General features: G+C 32.0%; 1 protein-coding gene across 2 annotated transcripts; it reads right to left on the bottom strand.

Moving 5' to 3' along the window:
• Positions 1–838: 838 nt before the first annotated feature.
• Positions 839–23474, bottom strand: LOC143048738 (armadillo repeat-containing protein 2-like). 2 transcript variants are annotated; one of them, XM_076222602.1, is made up of 21 exons: positions 23396–23474; positions 18036–18287; positions 16781–16853; positions 15018–15053; positions 12596–12770; positions 11729–11918; positions 11227–11306; positions 10617–10718; positions 9554–9729; positions 8983–9085; positions 8616–8788; positions 7577–7627; positions 6965–7110; positions 6575–6674; positions 5217–5357; positions 4841–5018; positions 4288–4410; positions 3613–3726; positions 2626–2758; positions 1596–1756; positions 839–1141 (listed from the first exon to the last, which is right to left on the bottom strand). In XM_076222602.1, exons 2-21 carry the CDS (start codon positions 18248–18250, stop codon positions 975–977), a joined length of 2637 nt encoding a protein of 878 aa, XP_076078717.1. In that variant the 5' UTR covers positions 18251–18287; positions 23396–23474; the 3' UTR covers positions 839–974. The 2 variants fall into 2 exon arrangements, with proteins under 2 accessions (XP_076078717.1, XP_076078718.1); XM_076222603.1 differs by lacking the exon at positions 15018–15053.
• Positions 23475–24458: the final 984 nt, after the last annotated feature.

Below are 24458 nucleotides of genomic sequence, written 5' to 3'. Positions count from 1 at the left end.
TTTGTTTTGGTTTATGGGAACAATAAGTGGGCTGGGGAAACTATTTTCTATAAGAAAGTAATATAATAACTCACTCATTGTTTGCAACATCAACCCAGAAACAAAATGTTACCAGAAAATTCCACACAGCACCATAAACCTCTTTATGGTTAGGCAAGACTTTTACTAATGTCTAATTTAGTTTCACTTTTGAAATCGAAAATAAAAAAATTAGACGCAATCATTTCAATGAATTTACTATCAAGTCTATAATTACTTGTCTCATGAGTTCTTGCACTCTTTGATAGAGTGCTTGATGAGTTGACTAATGGATAACGAAATTTTTGTCATATATCTTGTATGTTTTCACATAGCTGTTACCTATAATGTCCCTACTGTCATCAAACAGTATTTCAGTACACAAATAAAGCACTTATATAATAAAATTACCATTTTCTACAACTTTTGATACAATGTTATGTATGTTAATCATTCACAAGAGGATTTATCTGAATTAAATTAAAACTATTGGTTGATAGAATGCAATCTTTTATAAAGATGCTATATCAGGTGAGGTTTTTACGACTACAAAATTGGTTAAATGCTGAATTACTTCCAAAATTGGTTAAAAATCTACCAGCACTACATCCTTAGTCATGTGAGAAGCTACCCTTGATGTAACTTCATCAATTATGAATATATACAGCAGTGCTTGGAAACTTTGACCTTCTACTGTAAATGTCTCATTTTCTTTCTCTACTCATAAAACAAACATATTTCTTGACCTGATTTTCAAATATGGTATTTGCAGCAAACATGAAAGACATTTTTCAAACAAGAAATATTTGAAAATAGAAAGTCCAATTAAATCCTATTCTGAATGATGACACACAACTGACTTTAAGTCTTTACTTCTATGTAAACAGTGATATAAATAAAATGGACGGTTTCTTTAAAAGCTGAACACATTAACATGGTTTGAAACAGATTATTTATCATGATTCTGACGGACTCTCGATTGGTTCTAAGTCTGAGGAGTAAGATTCCATTCTCTGTAGTAACTGTGTAGCGACAGGACAGAAGTCTTCAGACCAGGTATCGTGGAAAAAATGTTTCATCTCCTCATCTTCTTCATCCAAGTCCTCAAATGCACATTCTCTGTCTGGAAATACAAAAATGTTATAATAAATATCATCTCAATTAAACAAATTAAATTTTCATGGTTCATGTCCCACTCATATCCTACTTTTAGAAAAAGGAGATGAAGTTTTCTGATCTGTCGAAATACAAGGAACTAAACTGTTTGAATGGTTTTATACTAGTAAATATTGGGGCCCTATATAGCTTACTGTTCGGTGTGAGTCAAGGCTCCTTGTTGAACACCGTACTTTGACCTATAATTGTTTTTCTTTTACAATTTGTGACTTGGATGGAGAGTTGTCTCATTGGCACTCATACCCTTTCTTCTTATTTCTACGTATTAGGCATTTAAAATATAAATTCTTGACTTTATAAGCTATATAATCTGACTGGTTTTTTTTTTACTATACATATCTGTATTCAAAGACAATGCAAGGTTTTTCCTTATATAACACCAAAATGCATACTTAATTTACCTAATAATTCTAACAAAACATCATTTAAGTCTTTAGATTCCTGTTCCCCAAAACATGAATTAGTACTGGTTATTTTAACGCTGTAATTCCACAAGATTTGACACACCATACTGGCTAACTCCCAGTCTGTTTTGGCAAAATCTCTTAATACTTCTACTAATCTGAAATTATAAAAGAGTCATTCATTTATAATGTACGATCAAGTTAGGTAAATAAAGTATAGACACACTTAAATAAAATCAAAGTCAAAATTAGAACTTTACCAATCCTAAATACTTTCTCATTTATTAGCTTCTGCAGAATCAATTTTTGACTTTTATCAATGTCCTCATTTAAATTTGTTGAAGAACTAATTTATATCTAATGATGTCTTTTGATTTTTGTTTGTGTTCTATTTCTGTCTCATTGATATATAAAATCCTGTTCTGTCTAATTGATTCTTTCATCCCTGAAAACCTATCATAAGTCTTATATTACATTACAGTAACTCAGCATTGTTTTTAATTCTGACAATCACAAATTTTCTCACCATTGATAACATATTTGTATTTATCAAAGTTGTACATATATCAATGCAAGTTTGTTGTGTTTGGTAAGGTATGCATGTTTATGCTATTTATATAATTATAGATAGGTCTGTTTGATTGGATATACAAAGTATGCAGGTAGAATTCATGCACGAGTGGTTTTATAGAAGTTAAAGTCATTCGAGTCATTGCTGTCAAGTGTTCTAGAGGCTTTTTTCCAAATAAATAATTTAATAAAATATTTATTTACAGATTGATAGTCCAAGATGAGTTGCAAATATTGATGTGCTAGTCAGAGACAGACAATTCTCACAATTCTCATTGACATAAAATGAATTACATGTACTTATTACATGAAAAAAAATGCACTTGACTTTTGCAAGTGGCTACTCCCAAGTGAGAGTTTTGTATTATATTGATAAATGTTTTATGCTCCGTTGAGGTTAGGAATTAGAACATAACTTGAGAGTTCAATTACTCAACTCTTATATCATAACACTTACTTTGCAATGCCGCCATCTTTTTTTAATATTGATCTATTCTCATCATCCACCATAAAGTTGATGAGAACACCACAGGCGATATAAACCACTTCTCTGTTTCCAGAATCTAACATCGTTATCATCATCTGATCAACTGGAAACACAAGCAAACATCAATAAAAAATAACCTATTTTTATCAATATACTTCGTAGTTTGAGGTGGTACCTAACACTATAGGGAGATAACTCTTCGTAGTTTGAGATTATTTCAATTATTGCTATCTTGTGTATTTTTCCGTTGATCTTTATTGTGACAATTTGACATATCACAATACTCTATATTTAACACAACTATTTATCATGCAGAGACAATTTAATTTCCTCAAATGTACTTGAGGTTGTTGTTTTAAACTCTTTATTTCCTATAGCATATTTTTACAAATAAATTATTGTTCCCATCCCATTTTGTGCCTCTTTTTTCTTGAGAAAAAGGTTTGTTTATGTGTTACATATTTGTTTTTTGTTTATTTATATACTGTAAATTCAGAAATTAATTGCGTGCATTTATTATTGCGATTTTGTCATTGAAGACCAAAATGCGATTTTAATTATTACGATTTTGAGAAAATTCCTGTTTAATTCATATAAAACATTTCAAAATGCGAGTTTAAATTATTGCATTTACCACTCTGTCGCATTTTTCGCAATATTAAAAACCTCACAATAATTTCTGAATTTACAGTAAATGAGACTGTTAGTTTTCTCGTTTGAATTGTTTTACATAGTCATATCAGGGCCTTTTATATCTGCCTATGCGGTATGGGCTTTGCTCATTGTTGAAGGTCATACAATGACCTATAGTTGTTAATGTCTGTGTCATTTTGGTCTCTTGTGGACAGTTGTCTCATTGGCAATCATACCACATCTTCTTTTTTATATCATACCACAAAGTGTTACCTGGATATGTTATTTCAGTGACATGGAAATCATAAAATTACTTTAATATACCTTTATTTGCCACCAGATAGTCTCTGACACATTTTTGTCGAGTAAGATTTCCGAAAACTCTAGATGACTCAACCATAGCCTCCATGTTATCAGCTAGTACCATTTTTAGTAAAACTAAAATTATCAAAATTAAATTCACAATCTATAGGATTTTAGTACAAATATAAAGACAAGCAAATACTTCTATGAGTGCTTTTCAACTATTTAATTCTGAGCGTCTGTCATAAATCAGGAGCCTATGATTAACAACAACAACAACAACAACAACAACAACAATACTTTATTTTAAGAGGGTTACACAGTTAGCTATATAACAAATCTTCCCTGAGGCCCTCATCATGAGAAATCAAACAAAATGCAAACATATACATTGCATACATTAGTATAAAGAGTCAAGTATGATAATAATGTTCAAACAACTTGATAAAATGTGATGAAAAAAATAAATAAACATGATGACATGATCAGTTTTCAATGGTTGTTCTTTGATGCTGCATATTCTGTTTTGTACATTGTTTTATTGTGTGCATAATCATGCCATTAGTTTTCTCCTTTGCACTGTTTTACATTTATCATTTTGGGTCTGTTTATAACTGACACTACAGAATGGGTTTTGCTTCTTGATGAAGGCCAAACAGTGATTTATAATTGTTAACTTCTATGAATCTTACTCACCCTCTATAATTCTCATTTGCTGATCTGTTATTGCACTAGTTTTAGTATTGTAAAAGGATAAGTTATTTATAGTAGCTACAGTATTAAGTGATAACTCTTCACTGGACTGTACATCTTTACATTCTGGAAAGACAAAAAATATTTATGTATTCTAAACAGTTCACTAATGTCAGTTTTGTGTCTTAATGTTATTTTCCAGGTATTTGAAATTTCACTGCCTCAGATTTTTCACCTCTTTACCTATAATTATTGTAAAATTTTAACATTTTTCTACAGTAAACTTTATATAGGTGAAGTGAAAAAGTAATTGTTTTACTTTTTCCTTTTTCTGCAATAAACTATCCCAGGTATAGAGGATTTGAGTGCTGACAAACATGTTAAACTCGCCCACATCTAGAGTGTGCCTGTCTCAGGTTATTCAGTGTTTGAGATTGGTCTTTGTCTGCCATATTTGTTTTTTTTTGTTAAGTGTTGTAGTACAAAGAAACCTGTTGTATAAATTGCTTAATCAGTGGTACATTTTTTAATAAAATTAAAACTGATGAGTACTTACCTAATATATTAAGTAAAAGTTCAACAAATTGTTGATTTGATGCTAATACTGGTCCCACCATCTCATTGATGGACATGTTGGCAACTACCCGTACAGTTTTAATGAGAACATCTTCACAGTCGTTGCCTTTACTGCTATCCTGTTTACTGGTCTCTTTCTCTTTTTCCCTAGATTTTATCTACAGAATATAAGTAAACAAGAAATGAAATTGGGAAAGAAAATAATTTTATAATTCTGCTTTTTTTTAAATTCTGATAATTTTTCAGGGGTAACTTTTGCTTTTTAAACCTCTTAATTTTAAAGGCAGTCATTAATTCTCTTTCACTTCCATATATACCAAAAAAGAATGTATGCTCTATGAACCAAACCTACAAACCTTGATATCTCGATCTAGATAATATTTCATTATAGCTAATAAAGCATCCATTGATTTGTTCTCCTGGAAAAGGCGAAGTCTGGCGTCGTCGTTCTTAGCTGTCATGTTACCCAATATAAAACACACTCTTACAACAACATCCTGAAAAACAAGTGTTCTACAAATGATATCGGATATGTTCCTTACGTCGTAACTACAATCCCCTTCCCTTTCATGAATATGACCTACCGAATTAGACTATTTACCGGATTTGTAATCAGATAAGCAACACGACGGGTGCCACATGTGGAGCAGGATCTGCTTACCCTTCCGGAGCACCTGAGATCACCCCTAGTTTTTGGTGGGGTTCGTGTTGTTTATTCTTTAGTTTTCTATGTTGTGTCGTGTGTACTTTTGTTTTTCTGTTTGTCTTTTTCATTTTTAGCCATGGCGTTGTCAGTTTGTTTTAGATTTATGAGTTTGACTGTCCCTTTGTTATCTTTCGTCCCTCTTTTTCTAATGAAAATATAAATATAACATAATTCTATGATTGATTCTAATTAGATATGATATTTCTCCACTCAACACAATAAAATATTAAAAAATTAATTGTTCGTGGTTGTGAAATGTCTGTCTATGTGATATTATCTGTTTTAAAATCATTATTACATCATTTATGTAAGAACTTTATGGTAGTTAGCAAAATATTCAGAAATGTTTTGAGAGGTGTTATATTGAAATAGCCTTGACCATGCTTTCAAACTGCTAATGTAATGTCATGGTTACCACACAATGAACTCCATTTCCTTGGATAATCTTGTTTTCAGCAAAGAATACAAAACAAATTCCTATATCTTCTATGTAAAATTTTTCATTTAATTACAGTCTTCTGCATTGGCTAGAGGTATAGGGGGAGGGTTGAGATCTCACAAACATATTTAACCCCGCCGCATTTTTGCGCCTGTCCCAAGTCAGGAGCTTCTGGCCTTTGTTAGTCTTGTATTATTTTAACTTTTAGTTTCTTGTGTACAATATGGAGTTTAGTATGGCATTTATTATCACTGAACTAGTATATATTTGTTTAGTTTTGACCAGTTGAAGGTAGCCTCCGGGTGCGGGAATTTCTCGTTGCATTGAAGACCTGTTGGTGACCTTCTGCTGTTGTCTGCTCTATGGTCGGGTTGTTGTCTCTTTGGCACATTCCCCATTTCCATTCTCAATTTTATTATCCTATTTAATCTTTTACATTAACAATGATTTGACAGTTGTTGAGATTGACACTATAAATAAAAACATAAAATTTTGTGTTAGATCTTTTTTTTAATTTTGTTTTGTGTGTTCTGCTACTATGGCAACTGAAATGAAACAACCAAACTTACTGCTTTGTGTTGTTGTTTGTTGAGTAGATGGATGAAAGACTTGTACGCTGACGGCTGTGTAATAAGAGCCATACAGCAGTCTGTATGTAACGTCACTTTACTGAAATACAATAGAAATAAATCACAGTTGTATTATTCACCTTTAGTTCCAGTCACTCTGACGTATATGTTTTCAACTAATAAAGTTAAGTATATCAATATTCCAATCAAAAGTTAAGTGCAGATCACATGGTGTTCCAAAAGTTTGGTGTGATAGATATGATAACAATAGTTTTATACTTATGTCGAAGGATAAAACAAATTAAAACTAAATCATTTTCCCTTCCCCTGCAGTAGATGTTTATTGTACATGTATAATTCTTTCTAATAATCTAACTATAACAGACCTACCTAAATATACGTGATATATTTAACATGAGATCTCCATCAGCAGTGTATGTATCTATAACATAACATAAAGATTCCAGCCCTTTACTGTTCAGTAACCTTTCCCTACTAGAACTGGCATCAGCGAGGTTCCTCATTGCTGCAGTTAACTGAAAAATATATAAGTCTGTCTTCTAAATCCTTAATGTAAAATGGGTACTTTATAGAAATCAAGAATATTTGACCTGTCAGAAATCACCACACTGAAGAAGTTAATATGTACATCAATAAGAAGAAGCTGGTCTGGGATTTCTCTAATGTTAAAATACTTTTGACATGTAAATTTCTTGTTTTGATGTGTGATTAAAGTTGCATATTTAATTTTTAAAGGAAATTGCAGAGTCTGACAAATGTTTAAAAGATTTACCAGGAATGTCATAACATACGATTTTACTTGTTAATGTTAACATTTCTGTTTTTTGTCTATGTGTAATAAATAATCTTTGTCCCTCATATTTTAGACACTGTCTTTCTTGCTTTTCTTATGGTTTCCTCTACCATAGCCTTCTGTCAAACAAAAGGTGATTTTTAAATTATTTTTATTGATTTTCAATTCTAATGACCTACAATACTTACCTGAACTAATATATGTCCTAACTGGTCATTGGGTTTGGAATTTTCTCTATTCTAAAAAACAAAATTTTGATTAGACAAAATGAAAGGGTTCAATACAACATATAAGTAGATCAAGCCTTTGGAAAATGTAAACCCAAACTGTGTACCACATGCACAGGCTTTTCTTTTTATTGACATACTATCATGGGAAAAGTTAACATGGAGCTCAGTAGCCAAAGAATTGGGCAAGCTTGACCTTTAAATTTAAGTTGAAAAAAAATCCACAGTGTAGTTAATTTTTCATATTGTCAGAGGTTTGGCCCCTGGTTTGAAAATGCTAAGTCTTTTTTCTGACTATAAATGGTTTAAGTATTTGAAATATTTTTTTTATCAATTTTTTTTTCTTTTTTGTTTTTTCTTATTCTCACTGTTTTACTATTATTACTACTAATATTACTCAGAATAAGTTAACTAATTCCTTTCTTCTGATATGTTTTGTAACTTTAAGCCCTGATTCTGTATAAGTTCAATGTTAAGGCCTAAGTTAATAAATTGTTTGCTTTCCCAATCCCGACCCTGCCAAGCCATGTGTGGGTAGGTAGGTAGGGAAATAATTTTATTTTATCCCAAAAGCTGGAACAATATCGGTTGATCTGGCAAGCCTGAAAATTGAAAATGAATAAATGATATTTGACTTAGTTTTGACAACAAAATTTTATGAGCCAGACTGTTTTTACAGATTCGGTAGGGATTGGGGAAACAAACAATATTTTATTTTAGGCCTTATTCATCACTGTCCATATCAAAGTTAGCTAATGCATTTTTATAACCATATGCACAGATATTATTTAAGCTTTGTTTTGATTAATTCTTGGATAATTCTAATCAGGGCCTTATTAGTGTATATACTCACTATTTCATTGATATCCATAAGTTAGCTAATGCCCTTCTTCTGACCTTTAGTCATTGTAATCAGGGGTCATATTACAGTATATATACTCACTGTTTTATCCCTATCAATCATTGTAATCAGGGGTCATATTACAGTATATATACTCACTGTTTTATTAATGCCAATCAATAAGTTAGCTAATGCCTCTATGCAATCCTTTTTGACTAGTTCTTTGACTATTTTGGTATTTCCTGTCATGAACTTGATGGCCCCGACACAGTATATTAGAGCCTCAGAAGATGATACTGGGTCTGTATTCCTAACAGTCTCTAATAATAAATCTGAAAAACAAAGAGTAACAATTAGTTTTTTCTTTATTTAAATTTTTCAATTAGTTATTCTATAATTATTTTGAAAGGCTTTAAGAGAAATACCATATTTCTGATTTCAGGGGCCAATAATGTCTCGGGCTCCTTTGCACAAATGATGTATTGAATGAAAATTTTAGCAAGAAATATTGAATAGGACAACTTACCTAAAATATCTCCTCTCAGAAACTGTGGGTCATTCTTTTCATTTCTACTGACTTTGAATACTAGTTTACATACACTGGTTAAATTATTTCCACTAACTTTAAACTGAAACAGAAAATTATACGGACTTAAATCATTTGAAACAGAACATCATTTGTATTTAGTTGTTACAGTAAAATCAATCAAGAACATTATTGTACAAGACCAGATATAATAGGATCTTTTTCAGGTCATAAATTAACTGGATTTTTTCCAAGGCAAAGTTTTAATTACTTCAACCTTTCTTTGGTTAGAATGACCTCTTTTCTGTTGGCTAGTGTGCTTGTGTGTAATTTTTCAACATATATAATCAAAATTTTTAAACATTAAACCAAAAGGCTGTATGGTGACCAATTGCTGTTAATTTCTGTGCAATTTGGTCTCTAGTGGGAAGTTGTCTCATTGCCTTTCATACCACGTCTAGTTTTTTTTTTTTATATAAAAAATGATTTAAAATCTAATGCATAAAACCTGTATTAATTAAACTTTATATTATGTGTTGAAATCTTTCATATCTATGTTTAATTGACCTACACTTAATATCAGTCTAGCAAGTCGAAGTAATACTTTAGGGTCATCCAAATCTAATATTTTGAAGATAGTTTTTAATATGACTGATCGTCTTTTACAATTCTTGCCAAGTAAGTTTTCTTTCAGCAGTATGGCATAAAGTTCATCTGTAAATTTGACAACATGGTCAGCCTCTTTCTCTGTAATTAAATATAAATCACAGAATATAGTGTATTGTTGATTTTTGTACCATTTATAGTGATTTTTCTTTTGGGTTAACCAGCAAAGACTAAAACCTAGTTTTTACATATAAATTAACATATAAGCTGTGTCAGGTAGAAATCAACCTTATGTAAGTGTACGTTAATATGTACATCAATAAGAATCTTGATGGATTTTTGAACATTCTATTGTTATGCGTTTACTTTACTACATTGGTTAGAGGTATAGGGGGAGGGTTGAGATCTCACAAACATGTTTAACCCCGCCGCATTTTTGCGCCTGTCCCAAGTCAGGAGCCTCTGGCCTTTGTTAGTCTTGTATTATTTTAATTTTAGTTTCTTGTGTACAATTTGGAAATTAGTATGGCGTTCATTATCACTGGACTAGTATATATTTGTTTAGGGGCCAGCTGAAGGACGCCTCCGGGTGCGGGAATTTCTCGCTACATTGAAGACCTGTTGGTGACCCTCTGCTGTTGTTTTTTATTTGGGCGGGTTGTTGTCTCTTTGACACATTCCCCATTTCCATTCTCAATTTTATTTTATACTAATTACAATAAATTAGAAGATTAAGATTGGTCAGTTTTGTAGCATTCAATAAACAATTCAACTTTTAAACAGTCCCAACCTTTCCATTCATTTGCATGAGGTCTATGCGACACATCTTATATATAGAGGAATTAATTCTTTAAAAAAAGAAGCAACATAATCTATCAATTTATTTTTTAAATTGGTTTATAATAAAACTATCTATTGACACAAAATCTAGTAGAGTGTTTTTAAAGACAACCTTAACAAGTACACTAGGAAAATAATGTCTTTTTACCATATGACATCAGACCAAACAAGTATGGTACAAGACTTACTTTTAGCTGAGACAGTCATTTTCTCCAGCAGAGGAGCTATGTGATCTGTATAAAATGAAGCTTCTTCAGGTGTTTCTTCAACTTCTCTTTTACCAGCACTACCTGTAATTAGATATACATTATTGTCTTACCTGTAAAAATATACATTGTCAAAACAAATTACCTGTGTAGTATCACACATCTTAGTAGAACATAACTATAGGTATTCACGTCTTCCTGTATCATCATGTTCATAGATATTTTGTTTTTGTTTACCTACTGGTTCCCAGATATGATCTCTATGTTTCATCTTGTAGAAACATAACTTGGGAATGTTACCAGTATAGTAGCTCAAGGATAGAGGTAAAATTGAGGAAGACCCGACGTGAAAGGAGGGGTAGAACAGAATTTTGGTATACATAAGTCTATAAGCTTAGGTGTTCAGGGCATATAAATGTTGAAAATATCTCACACAGACCTGTGTTTTGACCTTTGAATTAAATAGGAGTGCATATCAACTTTCCACTCTAAGATAGATTTTTTAACATTGTAAAAGATTGGCACAGATTTAGTTGTAAAGGGAGTTTCTATTGGTAATTGTCTATATTACAGAAGTGCCTAATTGACTAACCTGTTCTGCCAGTACTCCCAGCACTGGATGTTCTTTTACTTCCCCCACTCCCAACTCTACTCTCTTCTCTACTGCCAGCACTGAAAAAGACAGAAAAAACACTGAGAAAAAATGTTAATGGCAACTGCTGAAATTGTTAGAATTCTATTGTTTACACATTTAGTTTTGTTCAAAGTGTATCAGGTTAATGTTTCTATGGTTTTCTCATATACCTTTCCCTTTCTAAAAGATATATACATGATAACAGAAGGACTGCACTGTTGGATGCTTTCTGATGCTTTAAAATAACTTTTCACTGTTTTCTCCAGGTATATATATATATGCTCATGACCCTAATCATGAAATGAATAATAAATATCATTTACCTTCTGGGAGGAATTCTGACAGCTGCAGAATTAGATGCTCTGTGAGCCAAGTCTTTGTCATCTCCTTCTCCCCTCTCCTCTAGAGGTTTGGGTTGGGTTTCCTCTCTACCCTCTATTAAGATATAAATATAATTTACCTTCTTGGAGGACTTCTAACAGCTGCAGAGCTAGGTGCTCTGTGTGGCATTTCCTTGCCATCTCCCTCTCCCCTCTCTTCTAGAGGTAAAGGTTGTGTTTCATCGCGACCCTCTACTGGAGTTCTCTCCTTGGGACCACTATTTACTCTCTTTGTTGGTTCAGAATCTGGAGATTTTACTTGTTTTGATACTACAATTATAAAGCAATTAAATAAACAGAGCTATACTGAGCCAGTCATATGTATGTGGTTTTTACTTCGGTGTTGACATGAATATCAATTATGTGGTAATTTTTATAAATTTCCTGTTTACAAAACTATGAATTTTTCGAAAAACTAAGGATTTTCTTATCCCAGGCATAGATTACCTTAGCCGTATTTGGCACAACTTTTTGGAATTTTGGATCCTCAATGCTCTTCAACTTTGTATTTGTTTGGTTTATAACTATTTTGATATGAGCGTCACTAATGAGTCTTATGTAGACAAAACGCGCGTCTGGCGTACTAAATTATAATCCTGGTACCTTTGATAACTATTTTAATTATATCTATGTGTGATGTATCATGGTCTCTTAAGGTGATACCTAACACTACAGGGAGATAACTTTGTAAAATCAGCTAAAAGTTTAAATTACGTTGTATTGTTAAGGGAATATAAAGCTTCTCAATGATCAAAATTAGTGTTTGTCAATCTGCTATGTAACCAGTGTAAATTTTCTGATAAAATGGTTGGTTCAAATATTTTGAAATTTCAATATAAAAGTCAAAGGGGCAAAATAAATACTTTGTCAAAATTTTGTTCCTGGTATATTTTCTCTGTGTTTTGTTAGGGTCTGTAGGAGGTTTGGGAGGTAAGGGGACTACTTACGGTCAGTGAGTGATGAGGTTTTGACTGTTTTAGATGACTCCTCCACACTGTTTCCAGAGTATAGACGACTGTTCCTGGTATATTTTCTCTGTGTTTTATTAGGGTCTGTAGGAGGCTTTGGAGGTAAGGGACTAGATGTACTCTCTGAACTGTCCAAGTCTACAATCTGTGGGGTCTAAAGATAAGAACACTTTATTATCATCCATACATCAATAGACTAAAGTTTCAATGGCTGGGTTGCAATACTGATTAGAAATCTTAATACTGATTTAAGTGGTAATAAAACAAATACTAGATAATGATGCAATCAGTACTTTCTTGCATGAATGATACAGTGAATCAAATCAAATGAGTAATAGGGCCATACATATATTATATTTTGAAAACAAATGAAACTTCAAGGCTTTCTAACCAGATGCTCTGCAGGCCCAGTTTTATACGACTGGAGAGGTCGAACCCCGAACGGTTGGGGCAGGTATGGACATAAAATTCAAGCTGGATACAGCTCTGAATTTGGATTGTGATTAAATAGTTGATACAGCATAGGTTTTTGACTCAGAATGAATGTGGTCTAATGAACTTAAAAAATATTTTTTTTGCTTTTGAGCAATTCACTATGCTGTTGAATATTAATCCTCTCAAAAAAAAAATATTTGAAGAAATTTTCTTTTTAATTTCTGAGATCTGAAATGAGAAAAATTTAAACCCCCCCCCCCCCCATTTATTTTTCACCTCCCCCTTTCCCTTATTCCAAAAAGGATCTCATTTTAAATACTAATGGAGTTTGCAACAATAACTACTCATTTAAATACATACATAAAATATTAAAATATAAAATGTCATACAGTCATGGATAAAATTAATATTAATTAAAAATAACTTCTAAATTTTTTTTTCGACTTGTAAAGGGGCATAACCCTAGAATGATAAACAAAGTGCTTGTAATCACTGAATGGTAAAGATTTCTTTAATTTATCAGTTGGTAATACAGTGATTACATGTATTGCATTGTATATTGTATATATAGCATTAACTTGAGTCTATTCAACTACTATTCTGGACAAAGAAAGATAACTCCAATTTTCAAAGAAGATTAGTTTCAGGTGATTCAACAACCATTCTGGACAAAGAAAGATAACTCCAATTTATGTTCTTGAAACTACAAAAATGCTTGTTTTTGGCCCCTTTTTGCCCTTTATTCCTAGACTGTTTGCCAGATAACCCTTAGAATATATCCCAACCTTCTACTTATGGTATTAAACATTGTGGTACACTTTCAGAACAATGGAAATACTTATACATAACTTATTGTCCTGACACTAGATAAATGCTTGTTTTGGGCCCCTAATTCCTAAACCTTAGGGACCATAACCCCCAAAATCAATCCCAAGCTTCCTTTTTTGGTTATTAACATTGTGTTAAAATTTCATTTGATTACTATTTACTTATACTAAAGTTGTCCTGACACTAGATATATGCTTGTTTCGGGCCCCTTATTCCTAAACCTTAGGGACCATAACCCCTAAATTCAATCCCAAGCTTCCTTTTGTGGTTATAAACATTGTGTTAAAATTTTATTGATTTCTATTAACTTCTACTAAAGTTGTCCTGACACTAGATCTAGATAAATGCTTGTTTTGGGCCCCTTTGAGCCCCTAATTCCTAAACCTTAGGGACCATAACCCCCAAAATCAATCCCAAGCTTCCTTTTGTGGTTATAAACATTGTGTTGATATTTTATTGATTTCTATTCACTTATACTGAAGTTATTATCCAGAAACCATCCGTTTTCGGACGACGCTGACGACAATGCCGCTGATGACATGATACCAATATACGACCGTAAATATTTTTGGGGTCGTATAAAAACCTTACATATCACACAAATATAATTTTTATCCATGTAAAATGAAGATTTACAGATTATTTCATCTGGTTATAAAATAAGTACAAAATTACTTGTTCATGTATTGTTTTTGTTTCCTATGGAACTTTAATAATTCTGGTAAATATTTCAGTATGTCGTAAAACAACTTGGTTGAGTGAATCAGGTGGTAATGTATTTGGCAGTTAATGGTTGATGGGAAATAGGAAAATAGATTGAATATGTACGATGTAAGCGTATGTATTGATATCAATAAAGTTATCTAGAAATTGTTATGTAGGTAGATTTTACCCCACCAATCCACCATAGCTGATAATATGGTACTCCCAAACAAAAGTCCTTCGGGAAATCAAAAATAATTTCATATATAACAATTGTATTTGAATGCTTTAAAACTAATGCAATCAATAAATAATCTTCTGGTTTTTTTTCCCACTGTAGAGCAAAAAAAAAACCACCATAACAAACATAATGGATTGGCAGAATGTTAATCCACCTGAGCCACATAGATTAACATAAAGAACAGTGAATGCTTACTTCTTCAGGAAAAGACGCAGATATAAGACCAGGCTTCTGAAAATGTAAGATGTCATGTGAAGGATGTGATCAAGATAAAGTCAACTGATTCATTCCTGTTATTCATTTACATAGAATTTAAAACTTTAAGGTAGCACAATACAAAGATTTTTCATCCCCAATCAGACATCTTTAAACTGATGTAATTCCACTCATCCTTCTTTAATGTTTTATAAATGAGGTACCAAAAGAAAAAAGAATGATTAATCTTTCAAATTGTGATAATTTCATTATGACATAATCATTACATAATTAATTGTTATGTAATTAGTTGCTATATTGTGATGTCCATTTTTGAATGAATTTAGCTTCTTTGTTATTCATAGCATCCCAAAATATTTTATAGATTCTTGCACAACACAGTTTGACCTCCAAAACAGTGTCTCAGATTTTTCCTATTGTATTTCATTCTCTCATAAATCTTCAATGAAGTTTGCAACATCAATTCATAAGAGATCACTAAATTCAATTGGGTATAAAATTTGTTCTATTGATGTTTTTTGAAATCTGAGACACAGTTTTGGAGGTCAAGCTGTGTTGTACAAGAATCTATAAAATATTTTGGGATGCTATGAATAACAAAGAAGCTAAATTCATTCAAGTATGGACATCACAATATAGCAACTAATTACATAACAATTAATTATGTAATGATTATGTCATAATGAAATTATCACAATTTGAAAGATTAATCATTCTTCTTTCTTTTGGTACCTCATTTATAAAATATAAAGAAGGATGAAATGAATTACATCAGTTTAAAGTTATCTGATTGGGAGTGAAACAATCTTTGTACTGTGCTACCTTAAGTCTATGTTCAAATTTAATTTTATTCACTTTTTTCTTACAAAGTATACTGCTAACTCTCTCCCTTCTTGTTATTAATAATTCAAATCAGAATAACAACTTCCAGTTATAAAATAAATGTAAAACTTTTGCTGATAATCAGGAATTCATCATTATAGGAAAAGAGTATATATATATTCAGTCACATGCTTGTTATTGTCAGTATAAAGAAACAAATATAGATAGCAGAGTTTTATGAAAGATTTTTTATATTTCAAATAACATTATTGCTAGAAACACAATCAGTTATTGAGTTGGTACATGTTCAATTCTATACAACTAGGATAATGTTGGTGTGATCTGTTTCCTATGACATTATCATTTTAATTTTAAATTTTACACATTCTCTTTCTGAACTACTTTTGATTGGATGAGCATAAAATGTTAACATGATCAAATCCTGTCCACACAATTTTCTAACTTTTATACTTGTAAGTTGTAGTTCCTAGCGATATTTTAGAAATCAGACAAACTATAGTTAGTCTAAGGGGTAACATGACCAAATCAAAGATTACTATAATTTTATATAACAGAACGTGTGTATGCAGGTGCAAGTACATGTAAAATGTTACGTCCTGATATAACTCATAAAATATCCATAAAACCAGCATTACAAATTATATATATGTATGTTTCATTGAATTAAATTGTAATTTTCACGGTCATTACTGTGTATAGGTATATTTTTTTTTTAATATATGTATGTTTCACAAATTATTTACGAAAAACCTGATTTTTTACATATTTTGAACACAACAACTCCATACATCCACAAATTATGTTTACATTGTACATGTACATTTTATAAGAAAGCATGCATGGATAGATCACAAGAAAACGTGCATAAATATGTATGTAACACTTCAGCATAAACTCACATGGTCCAATGGTATTAACCTGGCCCCTGAAACGGGTCTGGATTCTGGTCCATCAAAATGTTTGGATGAAAGGCTAAAACAAAATAATATTCGTTTCATGACTCTTTCAATCTCACAAAATGTATCTTCCAGAAAACATTGAAATTTTTATGAAAACATATAAATATATTTCCTATATATATTCACAAACAGAAACTATTCACCCTCTACAACTCTGGAGTTCAACCTGGGTTATAGGTTCCTAATGTTATACATGTATCTTAATATTTTTGAGCTTTTGTAGACTGTTGTTGGGTCCTTTTGATCATTTTATAGTTTTGTTGACTGTTGTTGGGTCCTTTTGATCATTTTATAGTTTTGTTGACTGTTGTTGGGTCCTTTTGATCATTTTATAGTTTGTTGACTGTTGTTGGGTCCTTTTGATCATTTTGTAGTTTTGTTAGTTTGTTGACTGTTGTTGGGTCCTTTTGATCATTTTGTAGTTTTGTTGACTGTTGTTGGGTCCTTTTGATCATTTTATAGTTTTGTTGACTGTTGTTGGGTCCTTTTGATCATTTTATAGTTTCGTTGACTGTTGTTGGGTCCTTTTGATCATTTTATAGTTTTGTTGACTGTTGTTGGGTCCTTTTGATCATTTTATAGTTTCGTTGACTGTTGTTGGGTCCTTTTGATCATTTTATAGTTTTGTTGACTGTTGTTGGGTCCTTTTGATCATTTTATAGTTTTGTTGAGTTGTTGTCTTTCCATGACTTTTCATTCCTCCTTGATATCATCCCCTTATCTTTAACATTACATAGCTATAGCTGATTTATGAAAAGGACGTAAAATATAAATTACATACACAAAACTTCATTGCTATATCATGTATATGGAAATTCCAAAACAACATAAACAAATAGAATGAGGATTTGTTCATTGTTATAGAGAAATGAGGAAATACTATACACAAAGTAGGGAGTAAACGCCCATTATTACACATCATGTTCATGTAGGAAAATTAAATCCACATTGTAGGGGACACAACTCCATTCTCATAGATTTTTTTTAACATTCAACATTAAAGTTTAACCAGTAATACTAATTGCACTGATATTAGAGTTTATTATTATTTTTTCAATAGACCCATCTAATAACATGAATAAGATCTATAGACTACATGAATGCTTGATCTTATACAAGTAATTAATAGTAAACTTTGTAAGAGAAAAGTTCCTACATATGATCATTTGAAGATCAAGATGAGACATTAAATCACCTGAATGCACTGGGCGGTCTAGAATCTGGATTTCTACATGTTGTTGTGGGAAACAGACTTCGACGTTCATCTCTTGGAGTAAATGGCCTTTTTGTTGGAAGTGACCGTGGGTTTTTTATACTTCTTTTAGCATCACTTATTATTTCTGATGGTGTTGGTACATTTTTAGGAGGAATATAAAATGGTCTCTCTGGTTTGTTCTTCTTCTGATCCATTGCTGTTGGAGTTTGTGATTCAAGTCATTCTTTCGTCCTGAAACATAAACACCTTATATTAAATCAAATTATAAATTAAAGTTGTGACTGACTGTGTCCACTTTGGATTTATCTTAAGAACTGTTCTTTTTGATCATTTTAGCAAGTTAAAGATGCTCTCTTAGCCTAGATCTTTTATTAACTGAGAAATCTATTGCCAATCCGTGACAACTAACCTCACTTGCAAATCACCTAACATTTTTTTTACCAACTTATGGAAAAGGGTAAAAAACAGGTAATTTTATTATCATAGGTCTGACATCTTGCCCAACTTATGATAAGGGTTAAAATCTCACTGAATATAGGTCTGCCAAGTTGTTTAATAATTTTGCAAATAAATAAGAATTTAGCTATTCTCCAATATGTAAATCACATAATTATTGATTATGTACATTTTTATCTACAATGATATTTTGAGAATTAAAAAACCATTTAATTTCAATAATAATCATAAATTAAATTTTCAATTTTTTTTATATTTTACACATTTTCATAAATGGGGCGAGTTGGCAGGAGTCATTAAATGAGGGTACTGTAGTAATGCCCTTTGTTGTCAGGCGTCAAATGGTCATTTTTGGCTACCTTTAGCGTAAAATTGGTTAAAATATTACCCTGAATCATCAGAGGTCTCAAATAATTCATGTTAATACTTTTTTTGGAAAAATTTAACATAATTCATCAAAAACCAGTTGATTCTTAATAATCTTAAAGAAAGTGTACCTTTTATCGTCATGCACCAAACATTACTGTTAACGTCATTTATCAAGATTTTTTACTGTTATTGTCATGAAGGTACCCCCATTACCATGTGTAGATTATTGCGTTGCGTTGTGTATTTGATCGTAAGTTAACTAAGGCGTTAAAGATAGAACTACGTCTGCCATTATACGTTTCTATTCAATACAACATAAAGTATTACAATTACGCGACGTCACAAAGATAGTGGCCGTACAGCAAAAAGGTACGTTAATATTAGCGCAATTCTTTACACCATGATTATGGCCCAGTAAATTTAACTGGATTCGTTTTAACACTTGTTCAGAACTTATTTTGGTTAACCAGTGTGGGACTAGTTGGTAAACAAAAGTGGGTTGAGTTATATTGCTTCCAGTTAAAGTCTTCAAACAGAGGAGATTTTCATTGACTATTCTTAAAATAATATTTCACCACAGTCGCCCGAAGATTTCATGATTATAGCGAAAAAATGGGGGAGATAAAATATTTTAGTAGTATCATATGGTATAATTTATCTATAATTATGAAATTTTCAGGCAACTGATTTTATCAAGGTTAAGACAACTCTTAGTGTCCCTTATTACAGTAGAGTGGTGGCCCATATTCGCAATGGACACATTTTCGCCGTTTTGCTATTTTTTTCTATAACATTTGTGTTCATTTACCCAGTGCTTGCCTAAATAGATGGTTAATGCTGTTTGTAATGCTAGAAACGTTTGAAATTTTCCTCTTTACCCCATTTCCAAGGTTATTCGCACATATAAAGAAATATGCAGGTGTTTTAAAACAATTTTTGACTATTACATGTATGTAAGATTTATATGGCAATCATGTACAGTGTTAACATTAAAATTTGTGAGAAAAATTGTAAAGGAATCAATGATCCCCCAAGCTTATTCATGTAATTATAAACATTCGTTTTTATGATATACCAGGATAATGAGGATGGTCATATCATATATAGGGAAAATATAGCAGTGAAAATGTGTCCCCACATGCTACACAAACAACTTGATTTCTTCTAAAGTTTACTTTCATTCTAAGAACAAATGAAGAACAATAAACCAATGCTTTGAAGATAATTCCTTCATCAAACATTTTTTTCATATGGTAAAATTTCTGAAACCTATATAAAAATTTCCAATTATTTGAATGTAGGTCGGATGTAAGTAGAAATGAACGAAATATGCGACAATAATGGAATATGGGTTACCAACTCTAGAAAATTAAAATTTTTTTTTTTTATTTCCCATGTTTCCTGCCAAAAAATCATTCAATTTATGAATTCAAAATCATTAACTTTTGTTTTCAGACTTTTTTATTTTCCTGCATTTGCACAGAAATCTACTTCCTTCTTCCAGTCTTGTTGGCCATGAGACTTTGAGTAAAATATATATTTATTAGTCTAGTAAAATATAGGAAGGAACACAATATTACCAATTTCATTTTTAATAATTCTTTGATAGGAAAAAACGTTACCTGATGATAGCATTTCTTTATTAGTGGAACTCTATCTGATGAATTATTTCAGAGTAACAACTTGCTACAATTAATTAATGACTGCTTGAAGTTTCATTTCTTGACAACTCAACAACATATACACATTGAGAAAATTAGTGCTGGACTATGCTTTAGTTTACATCAAAAGTGTTCATCAATGTTATAATACTAAAGAGAAATGTCCATGATATGGAAACATATGTGATAATCAGAAATGAGAACTGTAACTGTGTAGATAAAGTGTTGGTGGGATAATCATGATAAGGCCAAAAAAAAATATATGTCTGTTTCCTGTTTCCCGACCGACCCTGACTCAAACCCCCCGACCCTAGATCTTTTTATTCAAATCCGGAAAAAAATCGTTTCCGGTCCGGAAAAATTAATTTCCAGTCCGATCCAGATCCGTATTTTACTATGCCAAAACAATCAAAATGGCTGCTCCCAGCACAAATGTGCTACAATTAAGGTTTAAAAAATGTCAGCACTGGGAGGATTATTCAATTAAAGCTTCTTTAAAGGGATTAAATCATTTTGGGGTACAGGACCCTAACCAAACATGACATGTAACCGACTGCAAATCTGACAGGGAGTGCAAAAATAAAAAAAAAAAAAAAAAAAAAAAAAATCCCGACCTACCGACCCTGATTTATTTGCCTTGGAAGCAGGAAACAGACATATATTTTTTTTTGGCCTAATGTTCAGTGTACAAAGTATTGGTTCAATATTTTCATCTAACCGATTTTATTAGTGCACCGTTGTTATTGTGACTGTGTGACAATTCATAGGATTCTTAAAAGTTTAATTCACACTGACAAAAGACAACAGTGCCAGTGGTTCATCTGACAGAGGTGGCAAATACAGGATAGGTAAAGGTTTACATTGAATATGACGTCATAACTTAAATAACGTAAAGTCAAAACTAAAATCCCTATTAACAGAACCAAAATCAGAAAAGTTCTGGTATTTCCATTTCTTTTGGAACAGATTTTGAGGTTAAATTACAACTACAGTGGAGTCTCAAGTGTCTGCACGTCCCGTGATATTGGGCATTAGCTGATTTCGTCATACATCATTTGTACATGTATCAACACAGTAACACAAATAAAATCGATCTTGTTATTGTTTTAGCCTTCTGAAGGGACAAAAAAGAATAAAATTGATAAGTTCAAGAGTTAATTAATAACTGCAATCCTGCATGTCCTGTGATTTACCATATTTGGCCATTTCCATTAAAACAAATTACATCATCAGATAAAATTTGTTTAATTTAAGTCAAATTTATATCAGATTGAATAAATATTAACTCTGCATCCTTGGCAGTGTGCTTGGTTCAAATTCAGCTATATTTGGAGTACAAAATCTTTCCTTTATTCAAAGTAAGCAGGGGTTAAGAAATTTTGTTATAGCTCACTAGCCCAGGGCTAATTGGTTGCAATATTTTACTCTCCCTGTTGGAAGAACTATTAGCCCAAAAAAACTGACCTGCTAGCCCTAGTATGCCTTACAAATTCAGAGTTTGCTGCAATAACAATGAATTCTATAAACTTAACAATTTTTATCAATTCACAGCATTGTACAGTAGATTTTTGCAAATTGGATATTCAAAACTTATATCAGCAAAAAATATTCCATTAGCATATATATTCAATTAATCGATAATTGAATATTCACTGAAAATTCTGATATAATGAGTTGACCAAATCCGGGGATGATACAAGCCTTGACCACTGCTATACGTGGGTATGCAAAAGAATTGGAGGGGGTTTTATCAGATACAATAGCATCATCACGTTTGTGTAAAAGAATTATCAGCACATGTTTCAAATTATATCTGACAAAAGTCAGGTTTCTGCTGTCAAAAGAGATTCACATTTATATTGCAATAAATTAATCAGAAGGAGGTAAAATCAGGTTGCATAAGCAATGTACAATACCACCCCCTGTACTGACACATCGATATTGAAAGTACAAGATCCACCAAGAGTTATTTGTTCTATTTTAAAACTTGTACAAAATCAGTTCAAATTCTGGTAATCCTTGATGACGTAGTTGAATTTGATTGGATAAGATAGAAAAGTGATGAGGGGATTTTCCCCTTTCAATTTTAGAAACGCCAAGAATTTTTTGTTACTAGTCCGTCTGGCATTTTGGGTTACAAGTTTTGGTTGCCCGAGGTCTAAATATTGTAGTCCTGGGCGTCGGGCTAGAGGATTTCTTAACCCCTGGTAAGCTACTTTTGGAAGGCATGTGTGAAATCACCGGACATTGGAGGAACTCTCAGAACAGGGGTTTTCCAAATTTTGGACACACATTACACTAAATCTAGAGAGTGAAACCATATAAACAGAAGATTTTATGAAATAAAAGTATGTTATGAATGTGTTCACACAATATTATCCAATCATTGGTTTAATCAGTTAAATGAAGTGAAGTCATAAGTCTTAGGTGCTCGGATACACCAGACTGCCCCGTATGTTTGAATTCCATAAAATAATTCATAGACTTCGTCCCCTTCACAGGTAATGCCTGCCTCATATTAAATGTCAGACAATATTGAATAATACACTCTATTTGAGCAATGAAGGCAGAATAAATTCAAGAAAAGAAGTTAAATATCTAAATGTGTACGATATATTACTCTACCTCGAAATAAGTAAATAACAGACCCCTGTAAAAGTATGAGATTGGTCCCAACCTGATGAAACAAGTACCCGAGTGTGTCATACTGTCAAGAACAAGAAATAATTCTTTAAAAAAGATTTTTGCTATTGTTATGGTACAGTTCATTTCTTCAGAATGTGATGTGTAGTATCAAACGTCTGTTTAAAGATATGTTGATTTTACAATAGAATTATGTGACTTCAATTTTACCTAAAATAATTTCAAAAGGAGAATCCAAGGAATGTTTGGGTTCACAACCATCACGCATGCGCAATGCTCTACCGGAAACAATAAACAGTAGGTAAACCTAAAATATGGATTGCTATATCTGAAAGTTTGTCACTCAAAAAGTTGGATATCAATGAGATAAAAAAAAAAAAACCTTAAATGCAAACAAACCAAGCCCCTACACATATAGTTTTTGTCTAAAATAGAATAATAGGTAGGGTAAGTAAGGGTAAGTAAGTCTTAGTAAGGTAAGGTAAGTAGGGATAAGTAAGTCTTAGTAAGGGTAAGTAAGAGAAAGTAAGAGTAAGTAAGGTTAAGTAAGGGTATGTAAGGGTAAGTAAGAGGGTAAGTAAGAAAGTAAGTCAAGTTAAGTAAGGTTAAGTAAGGGTCAGTTAGTCTTAGTAAGGTAAGTATGGTAAGTAAGTAGGGTAAATAAGGGTAAGTAAGAGAGTAAGTAAGGTTAGGTAAGGGTCAGTAAGTCTTAGTAAGGTAAGTAGGGTAAATAAGAGAGTAAGTTAGGTTAAGTAAGGTTTAGTAAGGGTAAGTAAGTCTTAGTAAGGTAAGTAAGTAGGGTAGGTAAGTCTTAGTATGGTAAGTAAGGGTAAGTAGGGTAAGTAAGGGAACGTAACGGTAATTACTTAGGGTAAGTAAGTCTTAGTTAGGTAAGTAAGGGTAAGGTAAGTAGTGTAAGTAAGGGTAAGTAAGTCTTAGTAAGGTAAGTCGGGTAAGTAAGGGAAAGTAAAAAGGGTAAGTAAGTCTTAGTTTGGTAAGTAGGGTAAGTAAGGGTAAGAAAGTCTTAGCAAGGTAAGTAAGGGTAACTAAGTAGGGTAAGTTAGTCTTAGCATGGACTTTTGGTAAGTAGGGTAAGTAAGTATGGTAAGTAAGGGTAAGTAGGTCTTAGTAAGGTAAGTAAGGGTGAGATAGGGTAAATAAGGGTACGTAAGGTTAAGTACGGTTAAGAAAGGGTAAATAAGTCTTAGTAAGGTAAGTAAGGTTAAGTAAGGAAAGAAGGGTAAGTAAGTTTAAGTAAGATAAGTGAGGTAAG

The sequence above is a fragment of the Mytilus galloprovincialis genome, chromosome 10 (genome assembly GCF_965363235.1).
Source record: "Mytilus galloprovincialis chromosome 10, xbMytGall1.hap1.1, whole genome shotgun sequence".
Classification (NCBI taxonomy): Eukaryota; Metazoa; Mollusca; class Bivalvia; order Mytilida; family Mytilidae; genus Mytilus; species Mytilus galloprovincialis.
This window is presented reverse-complemented; position numbering and strand designations above follow the sequence as displayed.

Coding starts and splice junctions, on each gene's coding strand:
- LOC143048738 (XM_076222602.1), bottom strand. CDS start 18,250: ATGGATCAGAAGAAGAACAAACCAGAGAGACCATTTTATATTCCTCCT. Junction 5,358..6,574: donor ACAAACAACAACACAAAGCA/GTAAGTTTGGTT, acceptor CTTGTTTTTCAG/GATGTTGTTGTAAGAGTGTG. Junction 2,759..3,612: donor CTATCTGGTGGCAAATAAAG/GTATATTAAAGT, acceptor TTGTGTTTCCAG/TTGATCAGATGATGATAACG.